Genomic DNA, 18,600 nt, shown 5'->3' on the forward strand with positions numbered 1-18,600 from the left:
CAGAAACTGGACCAGGCAAGAAAGGATCCCTGCACCCAACCCTCAGCCTTCGGAGGGAGCATGGTCCTGCCAACACCTTGATTTTGGACTTCAGCCTCTAGACTTTGAGAAAATAAATTTCTGTTGTTTGAGCCATCCAGTTCATGGTACTTTGTTATGGAAGCCCTAAGAAACAAATATATCTAGGAGTCCAGCCCAGTCGATTTGGTGGGAAATAGAGGGGAAAAGAGCAGGATTTCTAGGGGTTAAGTGTGTCTCCTACAATCTATTTTGGGGCAAAAAAGAGAATTCCCACGCCGATTCTTCAGGGTATAATTAATGACTATAAGTATAGGGGAGTCATCTGGAGGATACTTTTCTATTTTTAGTCATGGAAGATTCAGGGGGAAATGCTTTGGGATGATGTAGGAAGGTTATTTGTTAGACATGAATCTTGATGGAAAGAGGTATTAGGCACTTGTTAGAACCCAAAATGGATTTCTAAAAGCTGGGCATAAGTCAGTTTTTACAATTAATATATTTTAAATGTATTAATATTATAGGAGCCCAATATTTAAAACAATTTTATGGTGAATTCATATAAGAGAAAGAACAAAGAAATATTTATAGCCTAATATATAATTTACATACCTAGATTTTCTTTTGTTTTAAAATTAATTAATTTTAATTTTTGGCTGCATTGGGTCTTCTTTGCTGAGTGCAGGCTTTCTCTAGTTGCAGAGAGCAGGGGCTACTCTTTGTTGCAGTGGCGGGCTTCTCATTGTGGTGGCTTCTCTTGTTGCAGAGCATGGGCTCTAGGCGCGCGGGCTTCAGTAGTTGTGGCTCATGGGCTCAACAGCTGTGGCTCACGGGTTCTAGAGCACAGGCTCAGTAGTTGTGGCACACGGGCTTAGTTGCTACGCGGCATGTGGGATCTTCCTGGACCAGGGATCGAACCTGTATTCCCTGCATTGGCAGGTGGATTCTTAACCACTGCACCACCAGGGAAGTCCCTAGCTAGATTTTCATATATCCCATTTGCCTGAAACAAGAACCATCTATACGAAAGAAGAAAGTAGGTCAATTTTAACTAAAGCTTAAAAAAAAATGACAATGCCTATATGTAAGCTTTCTTAGGGCAAGTATTTTTGTCTCTACTATTCACTGAGTGTAAATGGTGCCTACATATAAAAGCTTAATAAATACTTGTTGAATGAATGTTCCAGGTAATTTATATTGTTACTGGAAGTGGTGGGATTACATGGCCTCTATTTTTTGGTCTAATACTTCATTGCTGTGATGACAAACACATCTCGTTTATTTCTGTGAGGCAGGATGTGAGGAATGAGAAAGAGACAAAGAATTACAGGATAAAAAAGTGTGCACTAAAATCTGAAGAGTTATCAAGCCATATCTATAAAATAGACTACCTAAAATGATAGTGGTAATCTAAGCTCTTGATAGAGTTCAGATGATAAGTTTGTGAGGGAAGGGAGAGGACTTAGAGAGCTGAGACGGTCTCATCCTGTCAGTGAGTAGGGAACATATGAATTCTGTTTGGCCACCTGGGGCCCATTTAGTGCACTAGAGTACTAATTTGCTAAATGGGTCCCTCATAGTAAAAATGAATGAGTAAATAGTGAGCAATTTAGGGATGGTAAACCACTAGTAGCTCAAGGGATATAGAAATGTGAAACTATAATTATATTCCTTGCTCATAATGTACTAACTAAATGTATTACATTGTATATTGCATCTTTCTGAGTTTATTTCTGGACACAGCTGAGCCCTTTACAATTCAGACTGAAACCAATCCTGCTATCAATTCATGCCTCCATTAAAATTCCAACTGCTTATATTAGAAAAAAAATTCCAAAGATGGTTTCTTTTATCTTGGATCTAAGGATGCAAACAGGATTAACCTAGATGCAAAACACAGCAAGTCAGTTATAAATCACATGGCATAAAATAAACTGTGGCAGTAAATTGAAAATTATGTTCTCTTTTTCTATACTTAGCTGTGAAAATATTTTAACAAGTTGGCTCAGGGTTTGCGACTTTTACATCTGTTGTTTCTTTTCGGGATTATCTCTTAGCATTTGAAGATGTGGTTCTTTTAAAAGTGTGGCTAGTCAGAAATGTGGTATCAGATTGTACATTTGGAACATTTTAAAGGATGGGGGGCATTTGTGAGTTATGTGGTTTCAAGATAGTGGCCTATTCCCCACTCTACTTTTAAGTAGGAGAAGCTGCAATTTCATGGGTGTCTAGAAAACATTTGTCCTTAACTGAAATCCTTTTCTTATTCAGAGAAATTGTACGGCGTGGGTTGGCTCGGACGGTCTGGATGATGTTCCATGATACCAGCAAACTCCAAGTACAAGTTTCACTGCCCTTATCATTGTCTATTATTAAAACTCTGAGGTTCCAGTTGATCTGGTGTTCGGGGGACTGTCTATTTTTATGAACTCTCATTTCTTTCTCTCTCTCCTCTCAGCCCCAAGTTTAGTGACTTTACTGAAGGTGTTTGGAGGTGGAACCAGGGATGGAGCACACTGTGGATCCTTGGTCTTCTGCTCCCCCCTAAGCTCTGATTTCTATTATTTTGGATACAATGGAATATGACGTGTTTTAGATTATAGACACTATGCCTGAAATAGTTTCTCTGTGTAAAAATTATAATCTGCATTCTCCCCCTGCCCACAAAAAAAGGACCCACGGTTTTTTTGTTTTTTTTTTCTCGGTACGCGGGCCTCTCACTGTTGTAGCCTCTCCCGTTGCGGAGCGCAGGCTCCAGACGCGAAGGCTCAGCGGCCATAGCTCACGGGCCCAGCCGCTCCGCGGCATGTGGGATCTTCCGGACCGGGGCACAAACCCGGGCACGAACCCGTGTCCCCTGCATCGGCAGGCGTACTCTCAACCACTGCGCCACCAGGGGAGACCGGACCCACTGTTTTTTGAGGCTGGAATGTACTTCCTTTTTCTTCATGTTGAGATACTTGAACATAATTCATTATTCCCTTTCTCCTCCTCATTTAGTAATCCCTCATACCAAGTCTGGCAGGTGTGTATGAAGACTCTTCAACCCCTCCCCACTCCAATACTCTGTATACTGAATTCTCTGACCAATGCTTTTGCTTTACGTTTTCCCCCTTGGAGGAGGCTTTTTGGTTACAAATAACGTCAAGGGGTAAATACAGTTCCTAGAGGATAAAAAGGCGAGAGTTGTGGTGATTGTGTAAAACTAAACAAGACTCAGAGCTTATTGAGACAGCGCTATGATTTCTTAGGATGCAAATGGACATTGGGCCAATGGTGACAGAATTTCTGATTAGAACAAACTTCCCTTGAGTTTGTTACATTAGCTAAATAAAAATAACTCTAGAAAGCAGATATATGAGAATTAATATATACTTCTTTTTTTTTTTTTCGGGAAAGCAGCCTCAGAAGAGGTGGTTTTTCTTTATTGGGAACTCAGATTATCAGAGGTCCTCTGTCTCCAGTGAAATACTGAGGCTGAAGGAACATGCCACAGCACACTCCGTTGCATCCTGTGCTCTCTCCCAAGGTAGAGGGAAACCACAAACACCCACCCTCTAGCCCTCCCCGCTGCCACTCTTAAGGACTTTCCCCAGTACCTCCCAAAAGATGACGCCCACACACACAAAGTTAGGCCTGGCAAAAAGCCAAGCATAGAAAGCCTCAGTAACTCTTCTTGGTGGAACCGAAGCCAGAGAAGCCCATCACAGCTGTCATCTCACCTTCCTCCTCCAATGTCAAGTCCTCCTCCGCCCTCCTTTTCTTCTCCTTTTGTTTCTCTTTCTTGTAGGTTTTGGCCTTTTCCTCCTCTTCTCTGAGTTCCTTCATCCTTTCCTCAAAGTCATAATCCTTCTGCTTCTCTTCCATCTCCTTCTTGTTGACTTCAAAACGTTTCTTCACCTGATCCAAAGTGGAACATTCCACACGCATAGACATGCCCAGGTTTCGCTGATGTTTCTTTCCATTACTGTGATCCAGGAAGTTGATGGAGTCTTTCACCACACAGTCACAGACATTGCAATAGTATCCTCCCATCTCAGACTGTGGGGTGGTCTTGGTAATGACGATTGTCTTCCCAAGTTTGGATTCCAGGTCCACCTTGGAGTCCCGATGCTGGAGAAGCTCTTGCGTGACTGGCTGCACTGGTTTTCCATCCTTCTTTTCTCTCTCTTTCGTGAGCTTCTTCTCGGCGAGCTTCTCATATTCATCTTTGTCCCACTTTCGGCGAAAGTCCAAGTTTTTTGTCCCACTGCCCGATGCCATCTTCACTGCGAAGTGAATCTATATTTCTTAATATAGAAAAAATTAAAGAGGTTTATAGGAAATCAGCTAAGGAACTAAAAAATATAAAGAAATGTAAATAGTCCGTGTTTTGGTGCTGAAATTTAACATAGTCTTTGTTTTTTAACCTTATTAAAGTAAGGCTAAATTAAAATACTGTTCATTTCTAGAATAGTTTGTGCTACTCAAGGTACATATGGATTAGGCAGCTGAAATTCATCTTCAAGATCATTACCTCTTTCTCTGCCTCTTTACTTTCTTTCAGAGACTTAGCCTTCAGCAAGTACTCAGCTTCATTTGTTCCAGAAAATTTCATCCAAAGTGAGGTCTCTATTGTTGGACTCCCTAGACTAGGTCAGTTCTCTTGTTTTATTTTTGCTTCCTCCATGGCACCCAGTATTCTCCCCTCGTCCACATCCCTCTCACTTGTTGAACCTCTTTCTTGCTAATCTATAAGCTCTGTGAAGGCAAGGACAGTGTCTGATTTATTCAATTGCTGTAACAGAGTACCTGGCATATAATATGTTTATAATTATTTGTTAAATTAATTGACTTGACTATCTTATGTCTCTTGGGAGAACTTGCATTCTTCCTAATTTTAAAAATGTAACTCTGTGCTGTTGATTGAATTGAAATGGAATAAACATTTGTTTCATGAGACCAAGAGGTAATACTTCAAAAGAAAAATATAAAAAATCATTTTCAGGAATTTCAAGAATCAAGATAAATATATATTTTTTGGTCCTGTAACTTCCTCCATTCCTCTTCAATGAAACTGTGTAGATAACCCAAGTACAACTTTCCCTGCCCTTACTAGTTTCTGTTATTTCAGGTACAAGTTCCAGTTTCTCTGTTTCTCTCTCCTTCCTCTTTCCTCAAACCCCTCACCCCCAATTCACCCTCAAGTTTAGTAACTTTGTTGAAGTTAAGGCAGGCCCTGGATAGTATAAAGTTGAAAAAGTCTCAAATGTGAAAATCCAGATTTCTAAAACAATGTGGGGGAATATTAATTAAATTAAAATTTTTACTAAATTCTTTTAAATAGTATGCTATTCTAATCTAGCCTACAATATTGTTTCAACTGACAAGAAAGTGCAACTTTTCAGACCACGAATAACATTGTAGCCGTAGAGTATAACTTTTTCTGAATGTTGAAAGAAGAAACAAGGGAAGGCGTTAAGAGAGAACATACAGGACCAGCCCATCTCATATCCCACCGTGTCTCCATTCCAGCGTTTCCTCTACTTTCCATCGCTTTCTGTGTCATTAAGTTACTTCAAACCTTCAGACCAACAGGGAAAAATGAGATCTCAGCCCTTTCCCTTTTTCCTTCTCAGATGTAGGAACTGGAGGATCGGGTCGGGGCTGCACGATTTCCACTAAGCACGTTCAATGGGTGGTGGAGGTGAAGACCAAAGGCTGGGGACCTTTGTACCGTTTAGAGTCCCTTCAAAGCCCTCTCTTTCAATTAGCCGGGAAAACGAAAGTCTTCTGGGAAGCGGGAGTGGGCGGGCTAAGTACAAGTTAATGAACAAGAACATTCCCGGGCACGGAGTTCAACAGCAGAGGGCAGAATACCCACTGTCCAGGGCACACGGCTGGCTGAAAGGAGGGGCATAGTTTAAGGATCTCTGGGGCTTGTAGTTCACCACGTTTCCTTCGGACATGCCCGTCCGCGCACTGGAACTACAACTCCCAAGGTGCACCGCGCGCATCTGTCGTCTCTGCCTCCCCCTCTCTGAGGCTCGCGCCGGAACCTCCTGGGAAACTGCCCCCCCCAGCCCCGCCCTCGTACGCCGTCCCGTTTGTTTACCCTGAAGCCCCGCCTCACCGCCGCCCTCCTGCTCTCCCCTCTTCCGCCTGGAATGCCGTCATGCAGGTGATGCATATTCATGAGGCCCGCCGAGGAGCTCCCGCCCTGCCTGTCTCCCGCCTTCCCGCTGCCGGCGCGTGATTAATATTCAATGAGCCCAGCTACGCGGCGGGTTCGCCGGGGTGAGGCGGGGGAGTGGGCGGGGCCTGCGCTCGGCGCCCGCGACCCAGGCGGGGAGGGCGTGTGTGTGTGTGTTTGGGGGGGGGGGGCGGTGGCGGCCAAGCGGGCGGGCGCACGGGATGGAACACCGAGACACCGACGGAATGCTTCGACTTGCCACATAATCCCCTGGAACGGCCGTGCCGAACGCCATTGGCTTCTCCCTTCTCCCCGCGCCGCCGCCGTCTCCCACCTTCGCCTCCCCGCCTCTCTCTCTGCCCGCTGTCTCCGGAGCTGGGGGGGAAGCGCGAAGCCCCACTGCAATGGAGCCCGCCGCCGCGACTACGGCGCAGCGACTCCCAGAGACCAGCAGGGAGGACCGAGCTCCGGCTCCGGCGGCGGCTGCAGCGGCGGCCGCGGCCGCGGCGGCTCTGGCGGCGGCAGTCGGGGGCGGCCGGAGCCCGGAGCCCGCGCTGACCCCGGCGGCCCCCAGCGGCGGGGCGCGGGAAGAGGCCCCCGGCGAGGCGCAGCTGGGGTTGTTGCCGGGTCGGCCGGGAGGCACGGGTCGCAGGAGGAGGCGCGGCGCCCCCCAGCCCACCGCTGGCGGGGCTGCCCCGGTGCCCGGGGCCAGCGGTTGCGCCAACTCCCTGCTGCTGAGGAGAGGGCGGCTGAAGAGGAATCTGTCCGCGGCCGCCGCCGCCGCCGCCTCGTCGTCCTCGTCCTCGTCCTCGTCGTCGTCCGCCGCTGCCGCCTCGCACTCCCCCGGCGCCACCGGCCTCACCGCCTCCTGCTCGGCCTCGGCTTCGCTGTGCACCCGGAGCCTGGACAGGAAGACGCTGCTCCTGAAGCACCGGCAGATGCTCCAGCTGCAGCCGTCGGACCGGGACTGGGTGCGGCACCAGCTCGAGCGGGGCTGCGTGCACGTCTTCGACCGCCACATGGCCTCGACCTACCTGCGCCCGGTGCTGTGCACGCTGGACACCACGGCGGGCGAGGTGGCCGCCCGCCTGCTGCAGGTGGGCTACAAGGGCGGCGGCGTGGTAAAGGTGCTGGGCAAGGGGCACCCCGACGCCGGTCCCCGGCTCCCGCCCGCCGAGCCGCGGGACTCGGAGCCGCCACCCGGGAGGAGCGGACTGGCCGCCGTCGGGGGGCCGCAGCGCCCTCCTCCCGCCGACCTGCCGCTGCCCGGCGCCCCGGACGGGTGGGCGCTCCGCGCCTCCCGCGCCAGCCCCGCGCCCTCAGACTCCAGCCTGGGCGAACCGGGCGCCCCGCGGCTCCTGGACGGTGCGGCCGCGGGCCCAGCCTCCGACACCGAGAGCTTCAGCCTGAGCCCTAGCGCCGAGAGCGTGTCGGACCGGTTGGACCCCTATAGCAGCGGCGGCGGCTGCTCGTCGTCGTCCGAGGAGCTGGAGGCTGACCTGGCCCCGGCCCGGCCCCCGACGGGGGCTCCGGGACAGCCCCGCCTGCCCCGGCTTGGAGCGGGCGCCCGGCCGTCATCCCCGACGGCCTCCCCGCCTCCGCCGCAGCCGAAAGCCCTGAGGGGCGTCGAGGGCCCAGGCGGCGCCGCCCGCGATCAGCCTCGGGAGGAGAAGGCGGCGGCAGCAGCGGCCCTCGGCCGCCCCCCGTCGACCCAGGATGGGAACGGGGCGACCGCGGAGCAGGCGCCTCTACCGCCCACCCTGTACGTGCAGCTCCACGGAGAGACCACCCGGCGCCTGGAGGCGGACGAGAAGCCGTTGCAGATCCAAAATGACTACCTCTTCCACCTGGGCTTTGGGGAGTTGTGGAGGGTGCAGGAGGAAGGCATGGATTCGGAGATCGGCTGCCTCATCCGCTTCTATGCAGGTAAGGAGATCACCTGCACTTTGACGCGTGCGGAATAAGCACTTCCAGGTCCCGAGAAATGTTTGGCCACCCCGAGAGTCAGCGCGGGTCCTCGGGAGTCTGTTACTTCTCTACAGCTTTCAAGTACGATCTGTGTGATACTAAATTGAGCAGTTTTAAAATCCGCGAGCTTTTGTCATTCTTGGGGGCTCCGAGGTTGGGAAGCAAGCTGGGAGAGGTGGCAGGGCCACCAGGAAGCACAGGGAGCAGGCACTCCTGAAAGAAGCAGTGGTGTCTTTAACAGTGAAGTGCTGCCTTTCGGACGTCTGTTCACCGGTTTGTTGGGTTTGAGGCAGTTTGGGATTTCAGGTAAACATCACGTGCACGTGATACCTACAGAGGAAAATGACCTTGAGAAATGCGCTGGAACACCCGCCCTCCGTCTCACTGTCGGCGGCCTGCCCTTCCAGCCCGGGAGCTCGCTCCACATCAGCTGGTGCTACTCGTTTGCCCACTTAGTCCTCGATGGAACCCAGCAGCTGCGGTCCTCTTTAGCGATACTTTTCCTCAGCGCTTTTTGGCTTTATTTCAGTTTCCTCTGTAAGTTTGTCTTGCGTCAAAAGTGGTTTTGCGTATTTCTTTCTCTCAGTTTCTTACTTCTAGCCTTTATAGCCAGAACTGCCCATTGCGATGTGACTTGCAATAGGGATATATAGGAATCACAGTACGACTTGAGGGTGATCGAAAATCTTCCTCATTTTTTTTTCATTTCTAGGTTAAAGGTCTTAAAAGGAGAGTTAAATCTTCCCCAGATTAATAAAGTACTAAATTACTTCCCCACCTAGGTTGTATGTGGTGGTGGAAAAATAATCACACTTGTAATTTCATTAATCTGTAGCCATTCTTTCTAACTTAATATGTTTTTGGTCCAGCCTGTGTCCCAGTAGCAGTTTAGTCGGTTTGAATGAAGAAATTACTCACACATTGAGATATGCAAAACTGGTAGCATTCCTGGTGAGATGTTCCTTTACGTTTAATTGAAGTTTTTCTGTAATTCAAGTGGATTTCTGATGGATTTTTGCCTCGTAAAGAAAACCATATCATAATACAATAGCATTTGTAGTATCTGAAGATAATATCCCAACCGGATGACAAGCCTTTAAAAGCTTATGGCCTAGAAAATAGGTGATTTTTTTTTTCATGTGGGAGCAACAGCTATATCATTTTCTCCTGTGGCTCATGTAATTTGTAAAATACTGTTATTTTACAAAAGCAGTAAATGGTAATCACACTTGGAATGAGAATATTTTCTTAACATGAGAATGATAAATGCCCTTATAACCAACCAATTACATTGAAGGAAATATATATAAAGCAAGGGATATGTTAAATAAGCAGTATTGGACATATTTCGTATGGAAAGAGTTCTGCATCCTTTCTTTTTCTCATGACTGAATTGTTGATCACGATAAATGTCCATGGGAAGGGTTTTAGGTGTCCTAGTCATGACATTTAAATCTTTGATTCCCCTTGATTGTCTCTTCACGTGTGTCTAAAATGTTCTAAGTGGGTGATATATAGGTTTTTTAAAAAAACTTATCAGTATAAAGGTGACAAATTATCTTTCTGGTAAATCGCAAATTTCTGGTGTGCTCATTTTAATCTTTTTGTTTCGTTCCTTATGAAAAGCAGGAATTGTTGCTTCATTCTGAACTTATTTGCTTTATTTCTATATGCACAGTATAAATACATATATACCTCTGTGAATATGCTTGTAAAAGTAACTAATTAAATGAGGAAGCCATACAGAGCATCCAACCTGTTCTTGAATACGAAGCTGGTATGCAGGTGTCCTAGAAGGAAGATGCCTGATTGTTATAAAGATATAACAGTCTTTACAAAGATATTATAAAGATGTTATAAAGATGTCTAATTGCTTATTTTATAGCAAGTTGAGCTTATGTTAAGCCTAAGAACATGGCAAACGTCTGTGTTGATATTCATTTGCCATAGAACAAAATTTACTATATAGTGAGTCCACTTGAACTTTTGCAAGGAAGTTTAGTTACTGATGAACAAAAGGGCCTTGTTATAAGGTGGTCTCACTCATCACCGGAACATTATCAGGACTTCACATGTAGCGCAGGTTTGCACCAAGCTGGAGGAGATTCCTAGAAGTTACCCCTGTGCTGCAGTGGAATGTAGGACACCCAACAGGAAAGTGGCATGTTTTGGTAGTAATTCTTTTCCATAAGAAGAGAGTTACGTTTGTTTTATATGAGATCCTTTGAGGGTGTGTTTTCCACCACATTCGTTTTTATAATGTTACATGTAACTTACTCTTAAATTTATTGCTGTGTATCTTTTTGTTTATCTGTGTATGTGGAGTTGAGGATAGACTAGGAAATTGCTTTTGAAGGCTTTTGAATATTTTCCTATATTTAAATTGAGCTCGTTATCTGTTGTTTATCTAGTTTATCTGTTTATAACTGGAGAAGTTCTTGTCCAGTGGAGAACTTTCATTCTCTTGAGGTCACCTTTCAGTTGAATTTTAGTATTTATAACCTGGCCTAAGTTATTCTTAAAAGACTTTGAAAGCCATTTGTGGTTGCTTTGAATATTTACATATTTATTTAGGTAAAGTAAAATGGAATCTTTAATGAGCTAAAAGGCTTTGGACAAAAAGGTACTATCTAATTACAGAGTCGTTGAGAAAAACTTAGTTTGAAAATTGTTGCTCCTCCGAAGCAACCATTCTCTTAGCTAACTTTAAATAAGAAAAAATTTAATTATGGCTCTATCTGAAGTAACTTGTGTGAAGTATTAAGTATATTAGATACATTAACATTTAATTTTCCTTTAAGATCAGCCATCTTAAATTTTACCTGAGAGTAATTTTAGGTGAAAAAAAATTCAAGAATTAGGTTACTCGACATAGGTTACAGACTTAAAAACGTTAATGAGGTTATGTTTTGGACTCCCTGGGGGCGTCTGAGTCATTAATCAAGGGCAGTGTTAAACTATATTTTTAATATTTTTGACTCACTTCTACTGCCTTTTAGCTTTAGTCATCTGGCTGTTTCAGTTTAAATTGTAATAGTGGGAAATGATGTTGATGGAATGGAGACTGCACCCACTGTGGCTCGTGAATCTTGGACAAGATATTTTTATGTTTGACTTTTTGGGATTGCTCAGGAGAACGGACTCCTTACCCGCTCATATTTCTTCTCTTTTTCTCTTCTGGGATGATCAAATCTTACATGGTTTCCTACGTGGAAACCAAGAAGGGGTGTTTCGGCATTAAGCTGTAATATTGACGAGAAGTCTCTTATTACTATAATTACAGCAGTATTGAGTAACGTGGTATGAACATGTGACACCAGTGTGTGCTTAAGCAGTCCTTTTAAGAACAAAGGGTTTAATTTTATTTTTGTCGCTTTTTGTATTTAAATTTTATACTTGTTTTTGATGTAAAGTGAGTGCTGTCTTGTCCTTCATAACTGTGGTTTGATAACATCTATTAATATGTTGGTTTTATTATCTTCAAAAATCTTAAAGAGCTTTCACATAAATTATCTCATTTGTCCTTTCGGAAACATTATTAGGGAGGAGTGGGTGTCAATCCTCTTTTCAGATAAACTGATGCATAGTTTTGATTCTTGCTTGTGGTTTTTCAGTTCTTGGCAGAGCTGAGAAGAGAGAGCATGCATATTCTGTTTTACAATTCATATTACTTTCCATGAATTGAAGTTGAATTTCATTTACACTTGAATTTTTCACTTGGTTAAAAGCATTCCGAAAATATTCTATTTTTGTTGGTAATGAGGTGATATTATCCTCTAGGCCAAAGTGGTATTCCTTGTGAAATTTGGTTGGTTCTGTTTCTATCATGCTGCCTTTAACATAAAGAAGCAAGACTGGCAAATAAGTGGACAATACAGAAAGAGTACGAAAGTGTTCTAAATATTCTGATTGTAAATAGTCTTACATGCATTTAAGTTGGCATGAAATAAAGTTCACCTAATGATTCTTTTTTTTCTTACACACGCCTCATTTGTTAAACTGTAAATCTTCATTGGGTATAGAGCATTATTAACACTTTATCTGAAAAGTGGATAAGTTTTGAGGGTAGCGGTGTGACATTTCAGTTCCTTTAAAACATAGCTTTACTTGTAAAGTATCAAAAATAGCTATCATGAAAGGTTTGCATAAACCTTTCATCTTAAAGTAAACTTATTTGTACTTTAGTGATCAGTAGTGCTCTATTGATGTCACCATGCTGTTCATTTTTTATAATTCATATGTTATATAGAGTTAGAGAGTAAGCTACTCTGTCTGTTTTTATAGTTATTCCTTAAATGGTGTTTTTTTTTATGCTTATTGAAATAATTATAGGGAGAGGAGATGAGTGTAAATGAGTTTATGAAGTTTCTGGTTGAAAGTTTTATCTTTTTGTGGCTATAAGATTGTTAAAACAGCCACCTTAAATGACTGGTTATCCCAAGATTCTTATTATTTTTTAAAGAGTAAGGTGTTTTTGATTCTCTTTATAGAATGCTGAATTTGATTTCTTGGTAACATAACATTCATTAATGTTGTATATGGTCCAAGGCTAGTATAATACTTGGCATTTTAGTTTAAACATTTGTTGAATTGAATTTGCGGAATTTTGTTAAGCAGCTGGTGGTGTATGTCCTGAATCTTCAGCCTTCCTTCCTGTTAGGGTCCCCAGGGGTTGTGTTAAACACACATACACACAGAGGCATTTCTCCCATGGCAGAAGGTTTTAGATGTGCCACACACTGTTAATATCTTCTGTTTTCCGTGAGTGAAGCTCTATGTGGATTTTGAGAGAGTTCTCTCTCAAAGGTTTCTTAGAGTTAACAGGTGTTTTTTTTTCCCCCCTTTTCAAAGGCATCTCTTACCTAAAGTTTAAGATGAATTTAATGAGACACCTGTCAAATGAGGCGTTTTAGATTTAATGATTTTGTTATGTGCCAGGGTTGAACACGGTTCAGTCTATCTGGACAGGAGAAGGGTTTAATTGTACTGTGAAAGTCGAGAAAAGCCACTCAATAGAAAAGCTTTTCCTTTAAAGACGCCTGGCATTTTGAAAAAGAGAAAAAGATGTTATCAAAATGTCCAAAATAGTCTGGGAAAGTGAAGGCTTTTTTTAAAAGTCCCACTTTCTAAAACCCACTCCACCCCTTGATCGCAGGCATCTGGTACAACACTGGTAATGAGGGGTTTTGAATCTACCTTCATGTCCCTCTGCTTCTTGGGCAAACTCTTTTTAATACTTACCTTTGGTTTTCTAAAGATAGTATAATTCAAACAAAACAAAATCGACCATTTGGATTCTTTAGACATATTAGGTATTTATAACCTAAGTCTCTGTGATGGGTTGTGTTTGGATTTGTTATGAAACTTTAACTCTAGGCTTTGGAAAATTTTGATAAACTGAAACTCAAGGGTTGGAAAGAATAGACTTTAATGGTACTTTGATTAAAGAACATTAGGATATTTGGTTAACTATGAAATAGCAGCTCTTTCAAGTTGTGTGATAATCGTACTTTAGAATCAAGAATAACAGTTACCGGGTTGCTGAAGTATAATTACATGTTGATTTAGAGATGGAATGGTTTTGTTATATATATAATATATATGCCGAATATTCCTTTTAATATGTTAAGTGAAACAAAGCATAACCATCCCACATTCATGCTGAAATAATTGTTTCCCTGTTGTATTTTTACATTCGAGATTGCTTTAATAGGTTGTAAAATGTATTTAATGATAGTGTCTTATTAAGGTACTAGTCCAATGACCTTTGAGTTTGGAACCTAGAAGTTCTCTTGGAAATGGAGTGAAATACTCTATTTGTAGGTTGTACATATTCTGTGAGTTTGTAAATGTCAATACTTTAGCAAAAAAAAAAAAGATCCAGAATTTATGACATGTATTTTCTCAAATGAAGCTTGCTAGAAGTAAATTAGTCTCATTTCCAGTTATGTGAAAGCATTCAGTTGAAGACTGAATAAAATTTGAAATAATTTGGTTTTGGACCATTTCAATTAATGAATGAAAAAATCTAATTCGAAATTTGAGATACTTTGAATTGGTTGATTTTGTTTTAGTTTTTTCCCCTGCATTCTTTTCAGGCAGGAAGAGTTTTGAATTTGTTGCTGTCTAGTTCTACTGACTCATACATCTGATGATGAAGAGCAGGTGGAGAGTGAATCTTTTCAGATGTCTGCCTTCATTAATAATATGTTAGGATGCTTGGCGCCTTCTTTTCAGATACGAGGCGTGTTTTTAAATATAGCAAGAGAAAGTATGAACTGTATTTGTTTTCACTGTCTATTTAATAATTATCTGGATTTCACAATCAGTTCACTCCTGACACATGGTCCAAAGAGCGAAATTTTATGCGTAGAACCAGTTTTTGACCTTTTTGTCATGTATGAGAAATATATTCCTATGGAATTCTTTCTTTGTTCCTATGCATATGTTTTGAGAGCTTTTGGCTATACTTTAGCACTTGAAGGGGTACTCCATCTTATGGTTTTTGAGTTTGGCTGATGTATCCTGGGGTCAGGTGAAAGTAACTTTGCAATTTAAAGAAATGGGTCTGAGAGTTGGGAAAGTTGGTATGACTTTGGGCATTCATTTTAACTTTATCCTGGGCTTTGATTTCCTCATCAGTAAAATGATGAGCTTGGAGTAGAATAAGTCTAAAATCTCTTCCAACTCTTAACATTCTGGGGCTTCATTAGAGAGCCTGTTCTTCAAATTAGGACTAAATGTTGTAGTTGTTTTAAGTTCTGTACGACCTATCCATGGGTTTAAAAACAGCCAAATCCCCAGCTTTTTGTCATGGAGAAAGGAACAGGCTTGGACCTAATACACACAAGTCAGCCTAAGGTTGCCAGCCAAAGAAGAATACCTTTTTGGAGTCGATTAGGACTAATGATGGAATAGATAGTGTTTGATTACCCTCTCCTTGCCAGCTCTACTCTTCAAAGTAGAATTCAGCACACTAGAGATGAATTTAAAGAAATACATCCTCTTAAAAGTTGAAGTAAGGGCTTCCCTGGTGGCGCAGTGGTTGAGAGTCCGCCTGCTGATGCAGGGGACACGGGTTCGTGCCCCGGTCCGGGAAGATCCCACATGCCGCAGAGCGGCTGGGCCCGTGAGCCGTGGCCGCTGGGCCTGCGTGTCCAGAGCCTGTGCTCCACAACGGGAGAGGCCACAACAGTGAGAGGCCCGCGTACCGAAAAAAAAAAAAAAAAAAAAAAGTTGAAGTAAAATTCTGTTCTTAAGTTGACTTGTAAAGTAAGATACTTTTATAATCCAGTTTATAAACTTTACTGTAGTGATAACTCTGTATCCAGATATGGGAAATTTAATGGTTCATTAGCTTTAATTCATGGTGAGCTGTATGTGCCTATCTACTTGTGCCTAGAGTCAGTAGGAGAAAAAGCACATAAAAATTTTTTTGTGTGTTATTTTTGATTAGATCATAGAGTTTAGGATTCTGTAGAGATCCTAACATCTGTATTTTTATAGATGAGGAAAGCAAGCCCTGTAGAGGTTGAGTGTCTGGTCCAAGATCGGTGATAAACTCAGTCTCAGAATTAGGAATAACACCCAGGATTTTGATTATATCTGTCTAGTGTTCTTTTTTACCCCACACTGAATTTATATACTTACTATCTTTGGATTCTCCTTTATTTAGTATTCAAAATGAAAGTTTAAAAAATTGAGTGCGCTTCACACATTTGGTGCTTTCTCAATTACTTCAAGGTGTTTCTAGTTTCTTTTCATTCTAATCAGTGCTTATGAGAGGTTACATATCACTTTGACAGATTATGGGCGGGTTTCTAATGGAACAGTTGGATATTTTAATTGCAGAGAGGGAAATTAGATTTCATCAGTGATGTTACCCTTTGGGGGTTTTATGATAGAACTTTAAAGTTGACAGATGGTTGACTGAAAAGAGTTACAGTGCCAGAAAATCAGAAAATCAATGGTTATTTGTCTTATTTGTCCAGTCCTTTAAAGTTGAAATTGTTAGAAGAATGGAAATTTGCAAAACCACTGAATTTTAAAAAAATATTTGGAAGAAAAATTTAAGAATAGATCTTGAAAAAAAAATCCCATTCAGACGTGTTCATTAAAAAGATTCAGTATTCATAATATTTTTTATTTCACTTTTTTTAAGAAAAACGTATCTTCTCACAATTAAATGCACTTAGTTTATTTAGGTACGCATACACAGCCCTACTTTTATGTGATATAAATTGAAACAACTTAGTTCAGTAATCTTTGGGCTTTTGCCGTTTGCTGGTTTTGGAAGTCTGTATCATGAAATCTGGTACTGCTTTGAATATCTTTGAGAGAGGGAGAGAAATGTCCTGCTCCTGTTAGCAAAAAGACAGTTTGTGAATATTGGTAGGGGTGGGAGAGAGATTTCCTTTTATATTAGGTTCCATTTTAATTTAATCATTTACCTTAAGTAAAAGTTTTATATGGAAATTAATCTATGGAGTCAATTAATTCCTCAAAGATGACTTCAGTTTTTACTATGAGGAAGGGAACTTGTAAAGTGCAGAAGTACAAATGGGTAAAAATACATTGCATCTGGCATATGGAATATGTACTCTAGCTGCTGAAGCAGAAAAGAAATTTCTCTTGATGGTCTCTGAGAGAGGTAGTATGGCTGGGGGTAGCTGATGTGCAGGTTTATGTAATAAATTGAATCTCTCCTTCTGGAAAGAAGTAAACATCACTGTAGTTGGAGGAGACGCACTCTCTTCCTTACACACATCCCACACATGCGTACATGATACACTCACACATGCATGCCCACATGTTCTCCACTGAGTGCTGAGGTAGGATGTAATGGGAGGTGGTAGCAGGTGGGTAGGGTAAACAGTCTTGGGGGGGAAAGTCTCAATTTAAAAAAAATTATAGTTCTTAATTACGTAGATCATTTTTTTTCACATTTTAATTGGTAACTTATTTCTCCCATGAATGGCCTGTTCCTATCCCTTGCCCATTTTTTTAGTTTGATATTTGCCTTTTTCCTACTGGCTTATAGATTTGTTTTGGGGGCATATATCTAGGGAAACTAGCTTTGTTTTGTAAGTCACTATTTTCTTCATCCATTTGCACTTTTATGTCAGTCTTTTCCTCTAGGTAGTCAGGGTTCTGTGTCATGCTTAGGAAGTCTTCCCCCTCAAGATTTAAAAGAAATTTCCCATATTTTCCTGTGGTATATTATAGTTTTATTTGTATGTTAAAAATTTTAATCTATCTGTTGTTTAAGAAAGATAGGAACGGGGCTTCCCTGGTGGCGCAGTGGTTAAGAATCCGCCTGCCAATGCGGGGGGACACGGGTTCCAGCCCTGGCCCGGGAAGATCCCACATGCCGCGGAGCAACTAAGCCCGTGCCACAACTACTGAGCCTGAGCTCTAGAGCCAGCGAGCCACAACTACTGAGCCCACGTGCCACAACTACTGAAGTCTGTGCGCCTAGAGCCCGTTCTCCACAACAAGAGAAGCCACCGCAGTGAGAAGCCCGAGCACCGCAACGAAGAGTAGACCCTGCTCACTGCAACTGGAGAAAGCCCGCTTGCAGCAACGAAGACCCAACACAGCCATAAGTAAATAAATAAATAAATAAATAGATTTATTTTTAAGAAAAGAAAGACAGGAAGTAGGAAAGAACAAATTGCCCCCACACTTTTTATTCGATAATTGAGTATTTCTTTAGTGACTTAAACTGTCACTTTTCCTCAGTTTATGCCTTTTTTAAAAAACTGATAGGCATTTATTTCATCCTTCCTAAAAGTGCTTTATAAATATTAACTCATTTAATCCTCATAACAACCCTATGAGGCAGGTAATGTTACCACCCCAGGGTTACAGATAGGGAAACTGAGTTACAGAGCATTTTAGTACCTTGTGTGGATTTGTCAAGCGAGCAAGGTTCAGGTAGAGTGCAAGCCCCAGCATTTGCTGCCAGAGTTAACTAGTGTGTAAAGCTTGCTTTGCTGAATGTGGAAAACTTGTCCTTGATAACCTTCTGGGGCCAGTTTGGGCAGATCAGCATTTGGGAAGCATGGACTTTGAAGTACTTGAGGCTGGAACCTGCATTCTGGCTGTGCCCCTGAGCCCAGAGCTCTACCTCCCTCTTTCCTTCTCTGTGGAAATAGGCAGTACCTGTGAGCCACACAGCATTGTTGAGAAGATCAAATGAGATGAGGGAAAGTGCCTAGGACAGCAGGACTCGGTGTAAACCAGGCCCTGGTCTTAGGATGCAGAGAGCACTGATGGAGGATCTAGGACCTAGATTTGACTGTGGGCTTCTTCTTTACTTGACGGGAAACCTATAATGAACCCTGTAATCTCTTTAAGCCTCATTTATTAGAGAGATTTTTAAAAAATCCATCTCAGAGAACTTTGTGAGGTTCAGATTTGGTGATATATGTGGAAGTGCT

At 42.7% G+C, this 18,600-nt stretch overlaps 1 protein-coding gene and 1 pseudogene across 3 annotated transcripts in view; one reads left to right on the forward strand and one right to left on the reverse strand.

The window, feature by feature from the left end:
* Positions 1-3,393: 3,393 nt before the first annotated feature.
* LOC117307708 (zinc finger matrin-type protein 2 pseudogene) lies at positions 3,394-6,151 on the reverse strand (annotated as a pseudogene).
* Positions 6,152-6,425: 274 nt separating this feature from the next.
* PHLPP1 (PH domain and leucine rich repeat protein phosphatase 1) overlaps positions 6,426-18,600 on the forward strand; it is a 216,391-nt gene continuing 204,216 nt past the window's right edge. For 2 of the 3 annotated variants that reach the window (XM_033837820.2, XM_033837819.2), the window contains exon 1: positions 6,426-8,116. In XM_033837820.2, the coding sequence (XP_033693711.1) occupies positions 6,595-8,116 (1,522 nt within the window). In that variant the 5' untranslated portion in view covers positions 6,426-6,594. The remainder of the gene's footprint in view (positions 8,117-18,600) is intronic. The other variant, XM_019936387.3, reaches the window with a different exon arrangement.

This window comes from Tursiops truncatus, chromosome 13 (genome assembly GCF_011762595.2).
Source record: "Tursiops truncatus isolate mTurTru1 chromosome 13, mTurTru1.mat.Y, whole genome shotgun sequence".
Taxonomy (NCBI): domain Eukaryota; kingdom Metazoa; phylum Chordata; class Mammalia; order Artiodactyla; family Delphinidae; genus Tursiops; species Tursiops truncatus.